Source organism: Chrysoperla carnea, chromosome 2 (genome assembly GCF_905475395.1).
Source record: "Chrysoperla carnea chromosome 2, inChrCarn1.1, whole genome shotgun sequence".
Taxonomy (NCBI): Eukaryota; Metazoa; Arthropoda; class Insecta; order Neuroptera; family Chrysopidae; genus Chrysoperla; species Chrysoperla carnea.
The window spans coordinates 17,466,454-17,488,481 of record NC_058338.1 but is presented as its reverse complement, the minus strand read 5'-3'; the positions used below and the strand labels follow the sequence as shown (position 1 = coordinate 17,488,481).

The 22,028-nt window shown below is 28.5% G+C and overlaps 1 protein-coding gene across 5 annotated transcripts in view; it reads left to right on the top strand.

The window, feature by feature from the left end:
• Nucleotides 1-12,542: 12,542 nt before the first annotated feature.
• LOC123291546 (poly(rC)-binding protein 3) overlaps nucleotides 12,543-22,028 on the top strand; it is a 39,789-nt gene continuing 30,303 nt past the window's right edge. For 3 of the 5 annotated variants that reach the window (XM_044871867.1, XM_044871865.1, XM_044871864.1), the window contains exons 1-2: nucleotides 12,546-12,941; nucleotides 13,824-13,940. In XM_044871867.1, the coding sequence (XP_044727802.1) occupies nucleotides 13,863-13,940 (78 nt within the window). In that variant the 5' untranslated portion in view covers nucleotides 12,546-12,941; nucleotides 13,824-13,862. Of the gene's footprint in view, nucleotides 12,942-13,823; nucleotides 13,941-22,028 lie in introns of all 5 variants that reach the window. The other 2 variants (XM_044871863.1, XM_044871866.1) reach the window with 2 other exon arrangements.

Genomic DNA, 22,028 nt, shown 5'->3' with positions numbered 1-22,028 from the left:
AATAACAAGTGAAAACAAACAATTGACTGAGCTAATTGTTGAAATACCATGCATGGACAGTGTTTATTACTCTATCACATTACACATATATACATGTCTCACATACATAACTGACATTCCTATATAATGCATACTATACAATTTACGCCTAATTTGCGCCCTCACGGGTAAATAGTGATGTTTAGAAAAAAATGTTTCAAACAAAAGTTGTTTATTTTTTGATAAAACACATTTTTTATATTTAAACTTTTGTTCTATCTCTAACGGTTTACCTATGTTGCTCATTTACGAACTCGACCTCACTTTTTACGTACTGCGTACGCTGCGTACCCTGTTTTTGAGTTATCTTGCTCACAGACGGACGGACGGACAACCAGAAATGGACTAATTAGGTAATTTTATGAACACCTATACCAAAATTTTGTACGCAGGGTCAATATTTTTAAGCGTTAAAAACTTGGGACTAAACTTAGTATACCTTGCATATTACATATATGTATGTTATAAAAATTTAGTAATTAGTATGTTATAAAAATGTCCAACGATAAAAAAACTCATCTTTCCAGGTGGTAAAAAAGCATAACTTCGATCCAAGCCATCGGATCAAATTCGAAATGATAAATTTTTGACAGTTATATCTCAACCAATTTTTTATGTTAGGAACGTATAAAAAAATTTGCGTCTTGGGCGAAAGTTGTTCTGTTTGACTCCTTAGAAGGAAGAGAACACTACCGTTATCACCGAACTTCCAGCTGAACTTTTCTGCTATTTTTGATGATAGGAATCTAAGTTAATTTTAATAAAAAGTCATTTTGGAAAACATATCAAAACGTTCAGAGAAAATTTAGAACTTACGAAAAACTTCCTGAAGTTTGTGGAGCGAATCAAAGACAACAATACCAGAATTCAAACTAGATATTTAAACGATTAATTTAAGCTATTTAAAAAATAAAACTTCTTCAAGCCACTTTCATAGCTCTTCCGGACAACACTGAGCGTTGTTGCATCTAGTAATCGAAATTTTTTATTCGAATTAATATACGAATCAATATTAATACCTATTATTTTTGCAAAATTTAATGCTTAATTTAATTTTCTTTGTATTATATGAACGATCTTATACGACCATTACAGGTGTTTTACTTATTACTCAAAATTATTAATAGAAATAATTATTAAAAAAGGTTTTAATGAAAATTTATGGGATATTATAATAATAAACTGTTGCCCTGGTGTTATAATCAGGGTTGTCAGATCTCATTTTTAGCTGTAGAGCTCATACTTATTATCCATTCTATCTTCTTTACAAAACATATTGTGTGATATCGTAGAAAACTTGTCAGTTGTCCAGTTTGGCCACATTATCCCAAGAGGCAAACCTCAAAAAAATTACAAAATATCGAAAATAAATTTTAAATCCAATTTCGATAAAAGTCACAATACATAAGGTAATTTTTATCAAAAATCGGAATCGTCTGATGATTGGATGCCAAGTTTTTGAGAAATCGACCAAAGCCCCTTTTTCTTGGTTTGATTTTAATAAGTAAATCAAGTAGATTTTCGACGGTTTTGGGTTCTGTTTACACAGAATCCATTTTGGGCCCTACTTACCGCCATTACCGAGACATTTTAATTTCGTTTGATTATTTGTTAATTGTTTGTCACATTTTCATTTTCATAATGAATATATTCAGCAATTTTATGGTCTTTATTAAAGTCTAAAGATACCACCCAACACTTTTTCTGGGATTCAAAACGATCTGGGAACCCTGGTTATAGAAAAATAGAAATCGAGGCATAATGTTAACATTTAATTTCGTTCATTATGTAATTTTGTGTATTATATCTGTAATTAAATTTGCCTATTAATAAAAATAAAGTAAATTACTGTAAATTTTTATCACTGTTTTTAGCCACGGTGACCACACTGCAGAATTCCGCACGATAGATACTTTGTTTTTATAAAAATTACCAAAAAATTAATTTTAAAAAAAAATTCACTTTCTTTAACATCATGTAATTATTATTCAGGCCCAAGGATATTTTTTTATAAACTGCCTGTATATATGATACCTGTAATATAATTAACAGGCAGACAGATACTGACAACTACTATACAAATAAACACAAAATTGATTCAGTTTGGATACATTTCTCAATGTTACTAATATGAGGATAGCAAATATAATTAATATTTTATCAAAATTATAAAAACCAATGGCGACATTTGTGTGAGCAAAATTCAAAGAAAATATGACGGGTTCTGGGTGTTACACAATAATTTAATAAAAATATAAATGTGGGATAATTGGACAAAATCCAATTAAATAATTTTATACTTTTTTTTTAAATCCCTTTTATTATTAAGTGAAATTTTCTAATATCCACTGATTATCATCATTGACTACTGGTTATCGAATGGTAGTCAGTGAATGAACAAATTTATCAATTTTTGCCATACCCGTATCTCCCAAATTAGGCTTCAGATCCAAATTTGGAACAGAGTTTCCTTTTGTTGTTCTTGATGAGCTTATTTTGGTAAGCTGGATTTCTGCAGTCAATAACAGAACACGGTGTATAAAGAAGAATAACTTTTGCATTATAAAATTTCGAATAACGAATTAGTAACCATTTCTTGTTTTAATATTGCAAAGGGGGCGAGTTAAGCATGCTTTCGTTTAAATCGATCTATTATGAATACTTTTGGAAACAAAAACAGATTTTTATAAATTTGTGACACGACACTGGAATATATTTATATATTATTGTTAAACTATAATTATTTTGTATGATTTTAACTGACAGTCAGATGATATTATCAATGGCATGTGTAATGAAAAACAGGAAAATTAAATCATGTGAAACATAAAAATCATTTATACGCTTTTATATTAATAATAATCAATCTGTTTGTGTGTGTATGCCTACATCATCCAACATAATACATAATATTCTATGTCCATTGTTGTTTCATACCCCGTAGACGTGTATTACATACAAGGATATTTCAACAATCCTGACATCAACACTTCATAGAAGGGGAGCTGATCATTGTGAAAGCTTCCTAGAAAACAACCTAGAAAACAACCTAGAAAACAACCTATAAATACAACCAAATTCCTGGAAGAATACAAATTTCAATGTTTTCAGGGTAATCTCTATAATATAGTACTGGAGCCATGTTGGGAGGAATTTGACAATCAGTTTTCAGCCTACTTGCATTCTTATAATATACTCAATTTTATAATTTCAATAAAAATGTTGTCCCGAAAATAAAAATTATTTGTCAAGAAACAACAAAATGATTCAAGATACATTAGTCTCTAGGTAGGTATGAATTGTGATTCGATATAGTTATTTACTTTTTATTAATATTATATTAATTTATTTTGTTAATTATCTCGCAAAGTATTCCTCAGATCCAAAATTGGTAAATAACTTTTTCCTTCGTATTTATGAGCTTATTCTGTAGGCCAACGATCTACAGTCAATAACAGAACGCCCTGTATAAGTGACGCACTTTTTTTAACGCAAGTATACATATATTCCTATTATAATTTTAAGCTAAACAACGAAAAGAACTGGGAATACAAAGCAGATGAACCGAGTAAAGGACAGAAGGAAAATATTTTGGTTCGTTAGAACACATAGATTCGGAGTACGCAGGACAAACTTGCTGAAGACTAGTATTTAAATAAATATGTAAAAAAAAAATCAAATAAGTAAATAAATTAAATAATATTTTAATATTTTCTAAAGACGGTAATGCAGTAGAAAAGCATTTATATTTATTTTACAATGTTTTACAAACAGATTATTAAACAACATCGTATTATTATTATTATTACTATTATTATTATTTAAAGAAAAAAATATATCGTGAAAATATTCAAAGTAATTTTGTATGGCTTTTCTTGTTTGCGTTTTGTTTACGAAACGACTAAAATGAAAATGTTATATTATTTTCTATGCTCTTTTACTTCCTTGTTTGTGCAATTTATTTCATTATTGCTATTATTTTCACACATACGTACACAAACACAAGAAAAATAATTTTTCATGAAAATATTTTTATGAAAAATTTTTCATAAGAAATTCCTTTTACCTGCTTTGCTGCTTTCGTTTAGATAGATATACGAAATATTATTGTCAAGTTTGTTCTTTCTCAAAGACTATTCACAGCAATTTTTAACCCCCGAACTAAAAAAAGGGGTGTAATAAGTTTGACCGCTATGTGTGTGTGTCTGTCTGTTGCATCGTAGCGTCTAAACGGATGAAGATTTTGTTTTTGTTTGAAAAGTAACTTAATGGAGAGTGTTCTCAGTCATGTTTCAAGTGCGAATTTAGGGTTCCGTACCCGAAAAAAGTAAAAATTAGCGATGATCTTCCAAATCGGCTAAGTTTGGAAAAGGCTTTAAGGAAAAAGATTTTTACTATCCATAAGGAATCCGGTGCAATAATCAGTCAAGTCCACTTTTGATATTTGTAGATAAACGTTATATCTTGATGATTAATAGGGTTACTGATTAGGGTTACAGGCCCGTAGCCACGTACGGGCGATGCCCGTACTACCGACTTGTTAGCCCTTACGACATGTGACCGAAGTGCACAAAAAATGTAAAAATTACAATTTATTGATTATTATACATTGTTAAATACTCGTAAAAGTGAGAGGTTATATTGATATCGAAAATCTGACTGTGTCTAGTTTGAGATTTTTGCTAATCTTGGATTGAAAATAATGATTGAACATTCTGCTTAATTTAACTAAGTAGTTAACTGAAAAAAACCGAACTGAAACAAATGAAAGAGAACAAACTAAATATCATCCAAAAAGCTTACTCTAAAAAATGTTTCAGTATGAAATATTACGTAAATAAACACCTAACAGACCTTTAGGAAGTTTTAATATTTTTTTCTGTGAAATAATAATACACGATAATAAATGTTGTTTACCTGGTTAAAGGTAAAAATGTTTATTGTTTTGTTTTTCGACATGTCAAGTCACACGCTTGTGTAGCTTCGAAAAAACACGTGCCACAATGGTCAGTGACTTTATAAAAAAAATGTTACTCACCTTCAATTTAGATTTATTTTTTGAATCCTCTGAATTAGCCAACTTTAGAAAAGTCTCCAATTTCGATAAAACTCAGTATATAAGGTAATTTTGACCCAAAAAGTACAAAAATCGGATGCATTTGTTGATTGGTCAAATAGTTATTGAGATACGGACTAAAATCGATCCAAATATTGCTATATCCCAGAAACTCTGAATCGAATCATTAAATTAACTGGATTTTTATACTTTTTGGATCAAAATTACCCCATCCACTGAGTTTCATCAAATTCCCAAACAAAAATTTTTTTCCGATTTTCTCGATTTTTTCAAAAGGGTACCCCTTAAAAAAATTGCAAAAAATCGAAAAATTTTTTTTTATTTCCAATTTCGATAAAACTCAGTATATATGGTAATTTTGACCCAAAAAGTGCAAAAATCGAGTGCATTTGATGACTGGTCGAATAGTTTTTGAGATATGGACTAAAATCGATCCAAATATGGCGATATCCCAGAAAATCTCCATCCAATCATTAAATTGAAATTAAAGTATGTCTACGATCATTCTCCTTGTTGGACCGTTTTTTGTATGTTCCTAATTAAGAGATGGCTAATGTTTGAAGGTGCCAAATTAATAGAAAGCAATTCACCTTTTATTCCAAACAACACCAATGTACAATAAAAATGATTGTAAAAGTTTCGATGTCTTTAGCGTGTAATTTACCAATCTAATAGTTATTTTTTTTCATTCTATTATGACATTATATTTATAACAGAACATGTTAAAATAATAAATATGACGACATTATTATAACGTTTTACCAATGTTAACAACTAATAACGTGAACTTGTTATATTATTTATTTACAAAGTGTTCTCATGTCATACAAATGGAGAATGTAATTTTTATTGGGTGGTTACGTTAAAAATGCCATCCAAAGCTTATTCGATTATAAAATCGCATGTTAAAACACCCCATGAGTATTTAACTGCATAACTTTAGTTTATAGAAAATACATGACATTTAATAATCTGACAAGTTTATATTCTTAACCCCCGAACTAAAAAAAAGGGTGTCTGTCTGTGGCATCGTAGGGCCTGAACGGATGAACCGATTTTAATTTTTTTGGTTTCATTTGAAAAAACTAAAAAATTTCAAAAACGATTTAGTTTGAAAAAGACATGACATATTATTTTAACATATAAATAATTACTATGAAAATGAATGGTCAAATAAACCTGGTTCAATAAATTTCGAAAAGTAAAATAGTAAAATAATTAGGTAATTTAAAACAATAATTCAAAAGAACAAAGTCAACTCAACTAATTCAATTTCAATTAAAATATCTCCAAAAATTTATCCCAAAAAATTATAGCTGTCTAAGTATCCTTTTCATCTCATCTGATGTCCTTGACCATCACTTTGATTTTGATTTAAAAAGGAGTTTTATAAGTTTAAAGTGTTTACCTGTGTGTCTGTGTGTTTCTTAGTGGCATTGTAACCCCTAAACGGTTGACCCGACTCGATTCAGAACATTTTATACCAAAGTTTCCAAAAATCGGTTAACAAGGAATAAATCGCGATTTGAGTTTTTTTTTTTTAAATTCATTTTTTTTATTAAAGTATCACTCTTTAATTTGACTTCTTCAATGTCATAGGTTTTTTAGTGACATCCTATATTTTTCAAGATGAGGGTTTTCGTAATAAAAATACCTATAACTTATATTTTTTTATTGTAATTATAAATTGATTTGTTTCGTATGTTCGTAATACTGTTTCAACGACTTTTATTTTTATTGGTTCTAATAAAAGACATTTATTATATTTAAGTATTAATTGATTTTTATAGTTACTTTAATTTATTTTTTTACAATGATTAAAAAAAGTATCTAACGATCCACAAAAAATGCAACAATCTCCAAGACACTGATTTCTAAAATGTTGATTTCGTTCATGTGTATGATAATTTTAAAATAGCTGTTTTCCTATAATTATTTTACACGGACGACAATTCACTGAATGATATCGAAATTAAGTTTTTTGTAAACCAAGTGCAAATCCAGAAAAGTGTAGGTAAATAGAGCAATTGCACTTTCCAAAAAGTAAGCAAGTCGGGTATTTTAAGTCAGAAGCTATTTTAAATAACTGACAGCCCCTTGTCATATCTATAGTTGCATACCTCAAAAAAAAAACATAAACTTTTCGTTCAAATCGCAAAACCAGCCAATTTTTTTTATTTGAGGTAATTAGGGCACACTAACATTAACACTTAGCTCATTTCACATTACAAGATTATCATTATGAAGACTTTTGATTATGATGGTAACTTTCACTGGAAACCAAATATCATCAAAATTTGTCGAGGTACTCGTAATATTTCCATATTCGACAAAATATTTTAAAAATTTATTAACACGCAAAATTATTATCTATGTGAAACACCAGTTGCCTATTACAAAACATATATTTAAACAAATAAATCAAACTTTTATAGATTTAAAAAAAATGTTAATAATAAGTTTTAAAAATGCTGTACTTTATTAATAATTTAAATTAAATGATGAATGAGGTCCCGTATAAATTTACATAAACTACTTTCTTTGAACTTCAATCAGTATTAGCGGAATAGCGGGGAACACCAAAATATCGGATTTTATCCAATTTGGATTAATGAAGTACGTAATTGCACTAGCTTTGAGTTATAATTTTCAAATATTTGGACAAATTTAATGTAAATCTTCAGTAAATTTCCAAAAATATCCTTTAAAAAACCAAAATTTATTTGACTAGAGCGAAGAAAAACTTTAATTATTCTTAACAAATGCTGTTTCATGTGGATGTTTCAAAATTTATAACGAGGCTTTCTGTATATTTTTCTCAAAACTTTAACAAACTTTAATTCTTATATTTTCTAATAAAAAGAATTATTTTTAGGGAAACTAAAATTCATCAAAAAACCATCATGTTAAAATTAACAATTTTAATCAAAGATGGAAACTGTTAAGACAAGAAGTCAATTATTGAAAATTGTTGTGTGATGAATTTATTATTTATAAAACACATTATAATTATAATAATAATCAATGATGGGCACTAATGTTTTTGTTTTGATTTTGTTGACAAGTTAATTTGTGTGTCAGATAGACGCACAGACATACATTATAATAAAACGACATTGATTGATGATTTTTGGGTGAATAATATAAATAAATATCGTTTCAATACAATGATTTTCACACATAATTTTAACAAAATTTTCGAGTAGATTTTATGTTTACACGAGATTAGTATCCTATACTATAGTATGTATTTATCACAGTACCTATATCTGGTTCGTTTAGAGATCATATGAAAAACGATTAAGGTGCGATTTCATGGTGACGCTTGACGATAGGTTAAACCGTCAAAGGATCTCGAACAAATTAGATGTAATCTGCATTTCGGCCAAACTTTTTCAAAATTTGGGAAATGATAGTTTAAGTCATTCTAAATAAAAGTTTCCATGGTCATGAGTCATGAAAATGGCAGGATTTCAAGTTACCGCTAAATTAAAGTTGGAAAATGTACTAATTTGTAGCTGAAAATATTTTCTTAACACTTCATATTATTGATCCACTGAACATTTAACACTGCTTCTTCTTTGAATTTCGTAACATATTCTTAAAAAAACAAGAATTAAAAAACAACAACCTTACATTAAAAAACATACGTAGGCATGTAGTTATACATATCTGTATATGTATTTGCCTATACATACATAAGCATATATTATACAAATGAAACATTTTCAACTTTAATTTAGCTATAACATGAACTCTTGTCATTTTCATGGCTTGTAACTATGGGAACTTTTCTTTAGAATGGCTTAAACTATCATTTCCCAAAATTTGAAAAAGTTTGACCGAAATGCAAATTACATCTAATTTGTGCGAGGTCTTTTGATCACATTGTATAATTTCGATCGGAGTGCCACCTATATAAAAAGCAGCGATAAAGCTGAAAGTATTAGTAGGTAACAAGTATGAAAACTAACAATTACTTAGCTGCGGCCTGACACGACTGGAAAAACATGTGCACACACTAACCTCGCCGCGTAAACAATATGAAAAAAAATGGCTCGCATTCGTAATTTTTATTTGCTGGTAATTTTATTGAACTTGTCATTCATTCTATCTCTAGCTGACCCAAGCAATTACCTCAGATGTTGGAACACCTCTCACCGTACGGAAAGATAGGCGATGCTTAGTCTATATAATTAATGGTCTAAGACACGCATGCTCTGTTAGAGTTAAGTTATAGTGGCCTGGTTTATTACGTCACCATATTAGCACGTAAAAATGGCAGTATTCATGTTTAGGTAACACCAATCTCCCCTTACTTTAAAAACCTTTTGATTTTAAAGATTACAATTCATTATTAGATACTTTTATTTGCCTATTCCTAACGGAGAAAAGTTGAAAAACGCTACAAATGATGCCATACAAACTTCTATCCACATTTTGCATAAAGAAATAGAAGGTTGTCAGTTGATAAGTAGCTTCATGCTATCGATTTATTGTTTCTTATTTCATGCCAACAACCCCCCTGATAATATTGAGGAAGAAAACGGGGTGTCAAAGATTTGTTGAAAAAATTTCATTCGTCCTCTGAATATTATAATATTGGGATGGTATAGGTACAATTAGGCGCTGTATAACAACACGAAGTTAAGTACCTAACGATTTTCAACACTCTGAAATATATCGTATATTTTGTCGAATATTTTGTAGGCGTAGTCCGACTGTAAGTACATTTTTGCGAATCAGTTAACTTTCACAGAATAAAGTATACCATATTTGAATTTTGATGTGTATGTAAGGGATGAGTTCGGAGTTTTTTCGAGTATTATTTATTGATGTAATACGTTCCTTGTGTACATTCATTTATTAAATAGGTGTTTAACAAAATATTCAAATGTATTTTTGTATCGATATCATTCCTGCCCAAATATTTGCATATATAAGTTCATAATTTCAACAAAACCATGTAAAAACATCGTTTAAAGCTTATGAATTATAAATTCGGAATGAAAAAGAGTCCACCATTTAAGTTCGAAATGTAAGAACGCCAAAAATCATAAGGGAAAATTCGGCACTATTTTCGAGATATTACGGATGGCTAAAACATACCTTCCGGAGACATGCCGATCAGTTAAATATATAAATTTAAAATCTAGTAGATAAATTAATTTACTACATTTATAACCATATAAATTAAGTTGTTAATATATTATTAACAACAGAAATATATTTCTAAATTGAGATTAAATTATTAGAAAAAGAAACCACTCAATACAACGAAAAATCTGATTGCATTAAGCATATTGCGAGTCAAGTTTCGAATATAAAAAACTATTTTAACCCAAAAACAAACATACTTCTACATAAATTACCTACATTTGTATTAATAATTTAAAAAATTGAAATAAACAAAAAAAATTATTCATTTCTAGTGATTGAAATTCAATAAAATGATTATTAAAATAAAATTTTACAATGTTAAAAATAATACAATTCAAAAAAACAATCTAGTTTGATAACGCCGTTAAAGCAAAACAAAAAACAACCAAACTAAAATAACGGTTAGAATACATTGATGATGTAACAGACCAGCAAACGAAGATCTCACCCTACAAAAAAATAACCCTCGTATTTAGTCTGGAATTAAAAATCCGTCTGAACCGTACCATTCCATTTATATATATATATAACTATTAAAATCAATACATCTATAATATTAATATTACAATATAATAAAATTGTTAACTTAAAGAATAATATTATCAAAAATACTAAAATAGAAAATTACTTTTCATGAAGGAAAATCTAAAATGAAAGATGACATTTATGTATATTTTTATTAAGTTCAGTGGTATGTTGTCATATCCGGTTGAAGTTAGTTCAAGTTTACCCGCGCAATATACACAATAATTGATTTTATAGTCTGCAAAACATATATAATAATAATATAAAGTGATAGAAGATAGTTTATATAAATTGATAAATAATAGATAAACTATTATTTAATTATATTACATAATGCTTTTAAAATGTAAAATTCTCTATGATTGTAGATGGAATTGAAGTAAAATATACTTTATTGAAAAATAATGTTGAAGGTATTAATAAAGCAAAAGATTGCCATTACGTTGTTAGAATAGACTGTTTTATTGAAGAAAATACATTATATGGTTGGTAATGGTAGGCACTAGGTAGTACCCTGTACCCTCCTAAAGAGGACAACCGACGCTTATATGGCAATTTTCAATATTATATTTTAAAAGCATTCATTAAAGGCTTTAGAAGTATAGTTTAGAGAGTGATATGACGGTGATATTATACACATATATAATAATAAACCAGGTGCATAAATCAATATTCAAAACTATAGACAAAAACAACGTTGAACCTTCATTTTGAAACAGCGCGCACGTGCGCAAGCATATTCATAGCTATATTCGAGCAAACATACAATGTTACAATATTTAACTTGTTCGGTTTTCAAATCACAAAATATATTGAAAAATTATAGAAAATAAATGATAAGGCACACTTAGTGAAAATTAGCAATCATACTAATAATATTCATAGCTCCGCTTTTTTTTTAGAAATTTCATCTTTAAAATATCTTCTCCTTGGTACCTGCTTTTCGATAAGCTTATTTTATTCCGAGATGGTCTTTTCAATATAACCACGTTCTTTTTAAAAATTTACCTTGGTATAAAAAAGCAGTTATATCATGCATTATACAAGAAATATATCGTAAAACTTTTCGAGACAAATTTAGCGCCACTCAGACCTCGATTTGTGGCAAAAATTTTTGAAATAATTTAACGCATTTATTTCTGCACCAAATGTCACAGTAATTTGCTAACATTGTAGGGACGGCTCACTTTTTTTATCAAACGATCTAAATACGCAATCATTGTAATAACAAAAGTTCGTTAAAAGATAGGAGTTCTAACTGTCTAGACTTCTAGAGATAATTCAATTTGTTTACCAAGCGCCCTACCAGCTAAAAAGCGACACAGTTTGTAATGGCATTCTATTCATTTACTTCGCAATGGAATTAAATTTACCAATGAACCTATTGATGGAATTAATACTGTGACATTTGGTGCAAATCTTCTATATATGTAAAAATTTTGAAAGCTATACAATAAACTTTTAAATTTTACTATTAGTTTCTTCAATGAAAGAAAGTTCTTAGAGTGTTTTTACATAAAAATGTTGTTTACCTCTGAGTTTTACAAACAACATTAAATAATAATATTAGTTCGAAATAACTGAAGTGGAATCATATGTTAAATTGAAACAATTAGAAAATTTCATTTGACGCATGCTCGTAAAATATCATTAGACTATTGTATTATATTGCTCGAATCAATTGAATATACAGTCGCCCGCCACGACGAACGAAACTGACGACTATGAACTGAACGCATCCATTAGAGAGGTCTGCCAAGAGTTTGATTTTCACACACACTAAGTTGGCTGCATTGACGTGTGGTAGCAATCCTCCATCATTTTATTCATAAGTTTTTAATACGTTTTTAATTCTATTTTCCAGTATAAAATTTATTGTTTTTATTTGTGACTTTTTATTTATAAAAATTATTATTATCCACATGTTTAAGTTACATAATCATTTACATTACAACAGTGGTGGTTTTTAATATATAAAAATTGTTGTTTGTGGAAGTTGTTCATGTTATTATAATCCCCGGTTTTGTAATTTGCTGTTGTATATCTCTGAACCGACGCTAAACAGACAGTGAGTGTGAATATTGAAACATCAAAATTAAATTAAAACTTATGAGTTTGTAATTTTTGTTTTGATAAACAGGTGATTTAATTTCTTTTATTTTTTGTATTTTGTTAAAACATTTGCACATCATTTTGAAAAAATTCAATTATTTCTTGATATTCAAATGTTTTTTTATCTTAAGTGATTTTCATTTGTTTACTGGTGATGTTTTAAATTACGTGTGTCGATATTCAATTTTTTTCTTCATTTAATTAATAATTAATTGTGTCTGATCGTACACAAGGCGCCACATTTTTAAAACATGTTATGTAAAAAGTAAATAAAACTTTTGATTGCTGAAAAAAATACTCTAATTTGGGTTAAAAAGAAATTGCATCAGTCTTTTTAGTCGAGTAAAACTAGTGGTTTGGCAAATAAATAAAAATTATTTAAAAAAAAAATTGATAAGAAATCATTTAGTTTATTGTGAAATATGAAAAATTTACCTGATTAGCCAACCAAATTTTATAGTTCTTATCATCCAAGTAAAATTTGAAAATGCCTTAATTTTTTTCTAGCTTAAACTATTTAATCGCAAAATTCAAAAATATTCAATTTAATCATGCTACTCAGAAAATACCTGTCTAAAATCCTTAGAAATAAATAAATTTTTCAATGAATAGCTTTGAAGCAAATCATATTTTAATCAAATTTTTGTGAAACCTTTTGGTAACTTTTTTGTTATTTTATAAATAATTATTTTAAATCGATATTATAAAATATAAAGTACTCTACCATTTAAGAAACTATTCTTTTTCGAATTCACGTTAGTTCTAATTAACGAAAAATGTGGTAGTTAAAATAAATAAATAGGGTATACTGAAAACCAATCAAAAATCTTTTGAAACTATTATTTTTTCCGTTCCAAATCTTTAAACCGGCTTTTAAACGAATTAATAGTTATACTTCTATTTTTTTCAGATAAATTCCTAATAACTCAAATCTTCCAAAATAAAAAACATGGATCTCGACCCGAAACCAATCCACAATGACAACCCATCAGTTACTCTCACAATTCGACTTATTATGCAAGGAAAGGTAAGTCTCAAAAATTTCATATATTCAGCAAATTTTCAATAAAAAGTAACGCATGGAAAATCTCTAAAACTTAAGTGTTTTTTCGATACTTTGTCAAAAATTTGTCAGTATATACATCTCGAAGACATTTCAGACTAAATTAACTTATTTTTAACAGTAAAAATTCCACTCCGAAAGCATCTATAACATTTGATGAATTCGAAAACATTAATTCAATATCAGAAAAAAAAGAACTTTAAGTCCAAATCTGGGTGCTTGTATTTTAGCAAGGCGGGGAAGCATAAAATAGTCCCAAGATTTTATCTATCGCCGAGAAAGTTAAAGGAAAAATTTTATTATTTTTTCCTTTCAAATCTTTGTAAAATGAAACCGGTTTTTAGGGAAAATTGATTTTAAGGAATACTTCTTATCATGAAATGTTTGGTGATTAATATACGAACAACCTCAATTGGAGACTATTAATTCGGAAAATAATTCTAACTTTAATTTCCATGAGATTAAAATAACGCTTAATTTTTGTGCGTTACACTAACACAGACTTAAAAGTAATAGATTAGTCAAAGTTTTTTTGGTGGGAAACAGGTCATATGAGTTTGATACTGATAAACATTCTGGTCCAACAGTCCTGGTTTAGTCAACTATTGTTCTTCTTAGAATTGGACTTTTTTTCCCATAATTTAAATTGATAAGAGGGTCGATAATTGATATTTTGATATACGTATACAGCGTTTTATCTTTTATTTTAACCGTAATTAATCTAATTGAGTAAATTTCACGCCAGCTATGTTTAAATTTTCACCAAAAAAAAAATTTCATCATATCTGTAATAAAATTGCCTATAAATATATAAATAAAAATTAAGTAAATTATCCTTTATATTTTATTTTTCTAGCCGGTTGAGGTAATTAATAATTTGTAATTGAAAATTGTTGAAGTGATTTCTCAATGAGCTCTAATTGAATTTTGATTGTGACTTATTAAAACAAAAGTATTTTTAAGAGTTATTAGAAATAAAAATTTAAAATATATCCTGTTATAGTTGTTATATTATTGAGCTTGAAACGCAAATCTCTTAAATTTTTGTATAACCTTACATTTTTGTTGATCTGCTGTCGTAGATCTGACGTGCAGCTCTAACAAAACTATTTTTGTAAATTTTATTTTAAAAATACAGAAAATCTAGACATTACTTCGACCTATTAAGCAAGCTTCAAAATTTTGAATAATTCTTTTATTACTAATCGACCCGTGCGAATTCCGCAGAGCGGTATCCGTTGCTCAAAAAAGGCTAGAGAAATAATATATAAGTCATGACAAAATATTAACAGTAATTTGCTTTCTTTTTATTGTGTATCGGCAATTTCATTACAGATATGATATACAAATTACATACTAAATAAAATCCAATCTTAAGAACCAAATCGGTGCGAAACATTTTTAGAATGAAAATTATCGAAGTAGAATGGAAATGTTTTTTGAAATTATCCGAACAATGTGAGCTACGTTAAATCAGTTGACCAATTTTTCAGGCTAGAAATTGCTCTATCAATATAAAAATTCAAAAATATTATTAATAATCCAAATTTCATTAAAATTTGCAAAAAAAAAAAACTAAAAAACAAAAAGATGTATTATGTAATGTTTAAAATGAATAAAATTGTGAAATTGCTAATTAGGTGATTTAAAATTACAATAAATCAAAAGCAGTACTTCAAAGACGATAATTTTGTGAATATGTGAAGTTACGTAATGAATTTTATTAGTTCAGAAAATTCGAAATAAGATTAATAATTATTTTGATTTAAAATAATTAACAAACTGTAAATAAAAATATTATTATTTCATTAAGAAGAAAATTTTTAGATGGTGAAATAAAAACAACATTATTAAATTTTTTTATTAATTAGGGACCTCAACTTATTTTAACTAAAATAAGTATCAGGCATCAGAATTTATTGATATACAAATTGTCTTTAAATAGTGTATAAATCTCTGCGATCGCTAGTGACCTAGACGTTAAAAGCGACCTTAAAATTAAAAAAACGCCCGACAAATGTGTCGGGTACCGGACCCTTGACTCGCACTTGAAACATAGCTAAGAACTATTATACCATGAATATGAAATATATCAAGGTATACTAAGTTTAGTCCCAAGTTTGTAACGCTTAAAAATATTGATGCCACGAACAAAATTTAGGTATAGCTGTTCATAAAATCATCTAATTAGTCCATTTCCGGTTGTCTGTCTGTCATCACGATAACTCAAAAATAACGATAACTCTGTACGTAAAACGTAAAAAGTGAGTAAATGAGCAACATAGGCCATTTGGATGTTTGTCGAAAATCATATGCAAATTGATTTCACTGGATTGTAATTGTCGCAGGTTCCTACAACTGTTCACAGAAATAATGAAATGTTTGTTGCCTTTAAATAAGTTAATTAAATATATTTCCTTGAAATAACTTTACCCTTTCATAGAATTGTTTTAAAAAGATATCTAATAAATTTATCATTACGTTTTAGAATGTAGAATGTTGTTTTTGCATCTTTTATAGAAATGTAGTGCAGATATCATTAATTTGGGCAAATAATCATTTGACTAACAGCGCATCTCAACTTTTAGATTTCATGAGCTTTTATTAAGTAATATATCAAAGAAATTGAAGTAATTACCTTGCAAAGCCTTTTACTATAATTTTGTGACGAGGGATTGTTTCTAAAATCAACTAAAACCAATAGTAACCAATATGTCGCTGGATCAAAGCCGACTTGAAGTAATTTAATTTTTTTTTTTAAATAAACCTATTCGCAGGCATAAACCTTTTATTTTTTTTACCTGGTCGTGTAGTTGTGACAATCACATCAATTTTTGTAATAATATTTATGAGTGGTAGAACCAATCAAAAAAGATTGTTAAAACTATGCTGAATTTCAAAACAACAATATTTGAAATTTGTCAGACAGTATATTTATGACTTTCATACAAACAACTTATGCGTTTGTGCCAACTTCACCAAAAAAAAGAAACGAAATAGTTTTAAACGTTATCACGCCGTGAGTTTTTATGCAATTTATCACGGCTTACTAACTGTGCCTCAATTTAAGCTGAGCGTAATGTGCTATGGCTTTTTTTAACTGACTTCAAACAAAAAAGGAGTAGGTTCTAGTTACTAATTCGGCTGTATGTTTTTTATGTTTGTTACCTCAGAACTTTCGACTGGGTGAACCGATTTTGATAATTCTTGACCAATTCTGACAATGGCATCTATGAGAAAACCATATAAGTATAAAATTTGTATTAAATATGTTATTCAAAAAATATATGGGCCGCACTAAGAGAAAATTTAATATCCCCATATGAATTTCAGTCATTTGAACAATTGTACTAAATTTGTAATAGATCAGTCATAGGTATAGATAGGTATATAAATAAATACACAGATATATGATAATTTATACGTACCTTTGACAACATAAACTTCTAACTTACAAGAAACATCATTATTCCAATATTACTTATTTGCTTTTAATTTAAATAAAATATTTAATTTTATATTGCGAAGATGATATTTAATACATGAATTTCATATCATTTTACTCTTCATTTTATTATTACGTTAAAGACGATTATTATGTCGTATCATGTCTGTTTTACCTGTTTTGTTTTTAAGCACATAGATGTGTACGCGTTTAACTAGATCGTCCGCTTTGCTAGATCAGCGGATTTTCTTTTTTGCATTTGTGATAAAACTTGGTGGTCTTCATGACTGATGTCCTCTGTGGCCATGAGAATAAGTGGCCAAGCGGTCTAAGGCGCTAGTCAATGATCGATTGTCTACTTAGACTTAGGTTGCGGGTTCGAATCCAGGCAGCAGCAGTGTGAACAATTATAATTAATGGGGTCGGTAGCATTGATCACATTGTCGTCGCTTGGATAAGAACGAAGTAACCGACTCCACCCACATCAAAATGTAATTGTAAATATGTATGGAAGTTAAATAAATAAAGGTTAACAAATAATGATGTGGGTGTTATTAATGGGGTTAAACCATTATTATTATTGTTGCCTTTGAATAGTTTACTACAATTTAATATAACAAGAACCTTAGCCACAACAACGCGTGGCCGGGTCTGCTAGTAAATATATAATTTTTTCAAAAACATCAGCAAATTTAAATTATTTTAGCTATTACATGATATTGAAAAGAAATTGGATTGATTGTCGTTAAAAAAATTAGTAAATAATAGTAATATTCAAAAGAGAGTAAGGCCAATGCAATTTAATTTATGGTTCGGCCATAAACAGCCTGATCATAGGTCTACAATTTGCTATGCCTTTTATGCTACCACTGAAACCAAACCTATTGAGCAGAAAATGACGGCCAAATTTTCTATGGGCTTTATAAATACCATTCATCTTGAGTAGTCATCTTTGATTCAGAATAGCCGGGTTGTGAAAAAGTGTAAATTATTGATTTTGGACTGGTTTTTGAAAAATTAATTTTTTGACGATTCGATAGAACACAATCCTCCAGGCTATTAGGGAAACAAAGTCTTATCTCAGAACTCTCTCAGGCTATAAGTAAACGATAGTTAAGTTTTAACAAATTAAAAAAATTATGTAGATTTCAAAATAAACATACAAAAGAAAATTAAACTAGGAGTGATACCTATAAACGGAAAAACATGTTTTATTAATTAAACGGGTGTCAGTTTAGCGATTTGAGATTTTCGACGATGTCATAAATACAGACAAAGAAAAATTTTTAATTTTAAAAACACTTAAAAGTTGATAAAACGAATTAATTAAAGTAAAGTGTTGACGGTACGAACTGGGTAAACATGAAACTAAGCATATAATATAATTTCTTAAAATGAAAGAATGGATTATTTGGTGTATTTTAAAACTAAATAATCCCCTATAGAGGTTATATTAGTCAATTGACCCTTAACATTCAAATACATAAATGGCCAATTAACTATCACCATTGACAATGTCTCGTCTTATTATACACAGCTTGATGACGCTAAAATTGATTGGTTAGTATATTAATGGGGGGCCTAGTCGTATTTCTAGAATATGAATAATTCTAAAATATATTGATTGGATTTTAAACTAAATTACCAAAGCAACAATCAATATTATTATGTAGTCTATATTCGCTTAAATTTTCAAAATATCTCCTATAGGCGCTGCGATGCCACACACAGGCAGACAGACACACACATATAGCGGTCAAACTTATAATACGCCTTTTTATAGTTAGGAGGTTAAAAAAATCACGGGATAGAATATCCTTATATTTACAAACTAAAATACCGCTGACTAAAAGTCGATTAAAGAAAGCCAAGAAACCTTTAAATTATTTGTAAAAAAGAAGGCTTTTATCATTAAGCCCCAAATAATGTACAGTTCGTCAATTAAAGGGCAGGAAAGTAAGCCTGCATTTAATACAATTAGCTTTCGACAATAAATTTTATTGTTTTAAATTGAACAAGAGATAAGATGGGGGATATAGGCATACGTATATTTCGGGGGAAAATGTTGCGTTTTAGGTCTTTTGGGTAGTTAATTTGAACCATTAACTTAATATTTGTTTATGCTCTAATTCGTGGCTAAAAACAGGCTGGGGAAAAATATCAACAGTAACTTACTTTCTTTTTATTTATAGGCAATTTTATTACAGATATGATATACAAATTACATACTGAGCAAAATTAAATCTTAATATTATTCTTCTAGCATTTTTTTCCTAAACAGTACAATAGGCTTAAAAATGAGGGGTAAGTAAAATAAGAGGGTAAAGAAGATCTCGCTATGTGACAGAAAAACAGGCGATGATAAAAATTAAAGATGACGTCACTATTTCACGGACATTTACTTGCTTATACAAAAACAAAAATATTAGGAAAATTTTAAGTTAGCTTCTTCTTTTTGAAATACAAACGCAAAGGGTTTACATAACATAAATACGTATAAAAAATTTTTTAATAAAATGAATTACATTCGTTAAAAAAGAAAAAAAAAAAACTTTTTTTTAAGTATTACCAACATTAAAAAAAATATAAATGAAAAAAATAAAATAAAACCTCTAATTTACGGGAGAAAAATTGTTGTTCGTACCGTTTGTTTGTTAACAAGCGTTTTTTTCGGCCATTATTGTGAAAAGAAAATTTTATATATATAAAAAAAATATCTCTCTAATAACAAGGCATTATTTTCATGTTATTTTCACATTAAAAAAAAATACGAATAACTGAAAGTTATCGAGGTAAAGAAGTTTTTATTTACCTTTTTTTTTTAAATGAATGTCAGGAAAAAAATAAACTATTAATGTGTTCTTAAATGATATAGGGAGATAGGTTTCGTTCAAAAAGGATGATATTTACTTAAATAATTTTGGGTATCACCTGTGACATTTGTCATTTAAGTTGTGCCAGGTGTAGTTATTTATTTTATCTGTAGGGCTAAATAAATTGATTAAAATCATCACAAAGTAAAATAGAAATATATGGTATTACTAAGAAAAGATAATATTTTGTAATAACGTTGATTCTAATCACAAGATATTATAACCTAATCGGATAGAAAGTCTATTTCTGTAAAAATAATTCAGATCTTCGTTAGTACCTACTGTCGAAGATAATTCGAAGACATACTTTTTTTAAATATTATTCGATAATATAACCCAAGTAGATAGGGATTATTCCTTTTTATGTGCAAAAATTTTGAAATTACGTCGGTAGCGATATCAACAAGAATTATTGATTAGGAAAATTTAATTTTCATTTATCGGTTATGATAATAATAACTAACAATCATTTTATATTGCTGGGTTTAAAAGTAAAAATCATCGCGCTTTAGCCTTCAACTCCCTAGCCCTCACTTATTCCCCTGCCATAACACTCGAAATAGGAATAAAGATGATTTTATACAGTTAAAAACATATGTACAATTTTAAGTTTCTTTAAAATGTAAAGTAGCCATAATGCATTGAGTATAACAGAGAGTTATTGCTCATTTGTTATTTTGATGTACGAGAAATATTTTTTATAAAGTTCCCGGATCAGTGGTCGAGCGGTCTAAGGCGTTAGTCTTTGACCGTTTGGCTACTGGCTGGGAGATTGCGGGTTCGAGTCCAGGCAGCGGCAGTGTAAACAATTATAATTAATGGGGTGCAGAATTGATCACATTGTCGTGGCTTGGATAAGAACGAAGTAACCGAATCTACCCACATCCAAATGTAATTGTAAATATATATGAAGTTAAATAAATAAAGATTAACAAATAATGTGGGTGGCCTCTGTTATAAGGCGTATATGTCAGAGAAACAGAGGTTAAACTCCATTATTATTATTATAAAGTTTCACTAAAATCTATTGAGTAGTTTTTGCGTACAAGTTTAAATTCTTTTTGGGAGACAATTTGTGAGTCATCTTGGTTTCGACGATAATGGTGGACATAACAGTTTAACTTTTTTTTTTATTGCTGAACACTTCAGCTCTAGCTTTGTTTCTGACCGAGAGATGCGTTCTACCTGTACAAACCGGCTTAGAGGTGCGTTTAACCTGAATTTCGTTGCACAAATAAATATCGGATAAATTTTAATCAAAGATAACTGAGAAATACACTTTGCTCGGGTTTTAAAAATCGAAAACTCGATCTCTTGTAGTCGCTGCAAGTGTCTCAACCACTCAACTGTGGCAAAATTTATATGTTCGTTATTTTTTCAATTCAATGGCAAATATTATACCTTGGAGTCAACCATTAATAGGTTTGAATCATTTTAATTTTATTGTAAACCATGGAAGTAGAATAATTTAATCCATGTACAAATTTAAATAGGCTTCTTGTGTATACATTACATAATGATTGAAAATGTTAGTATAAACATAAAAGACGAAGAATAAAGAATAATGCCCTCTTTATTATATCATGATATTCATATATTTAGATAATATTAATATCCAAAGTAAACATTTTGGTAATTGAATAATGACTGCACGTAGCTGAGTCAATAAGTTGAACTTATAACTTCCCTTTTACCAATTAACACGTCTTAAATAAATAATAAAATGCTACCAAC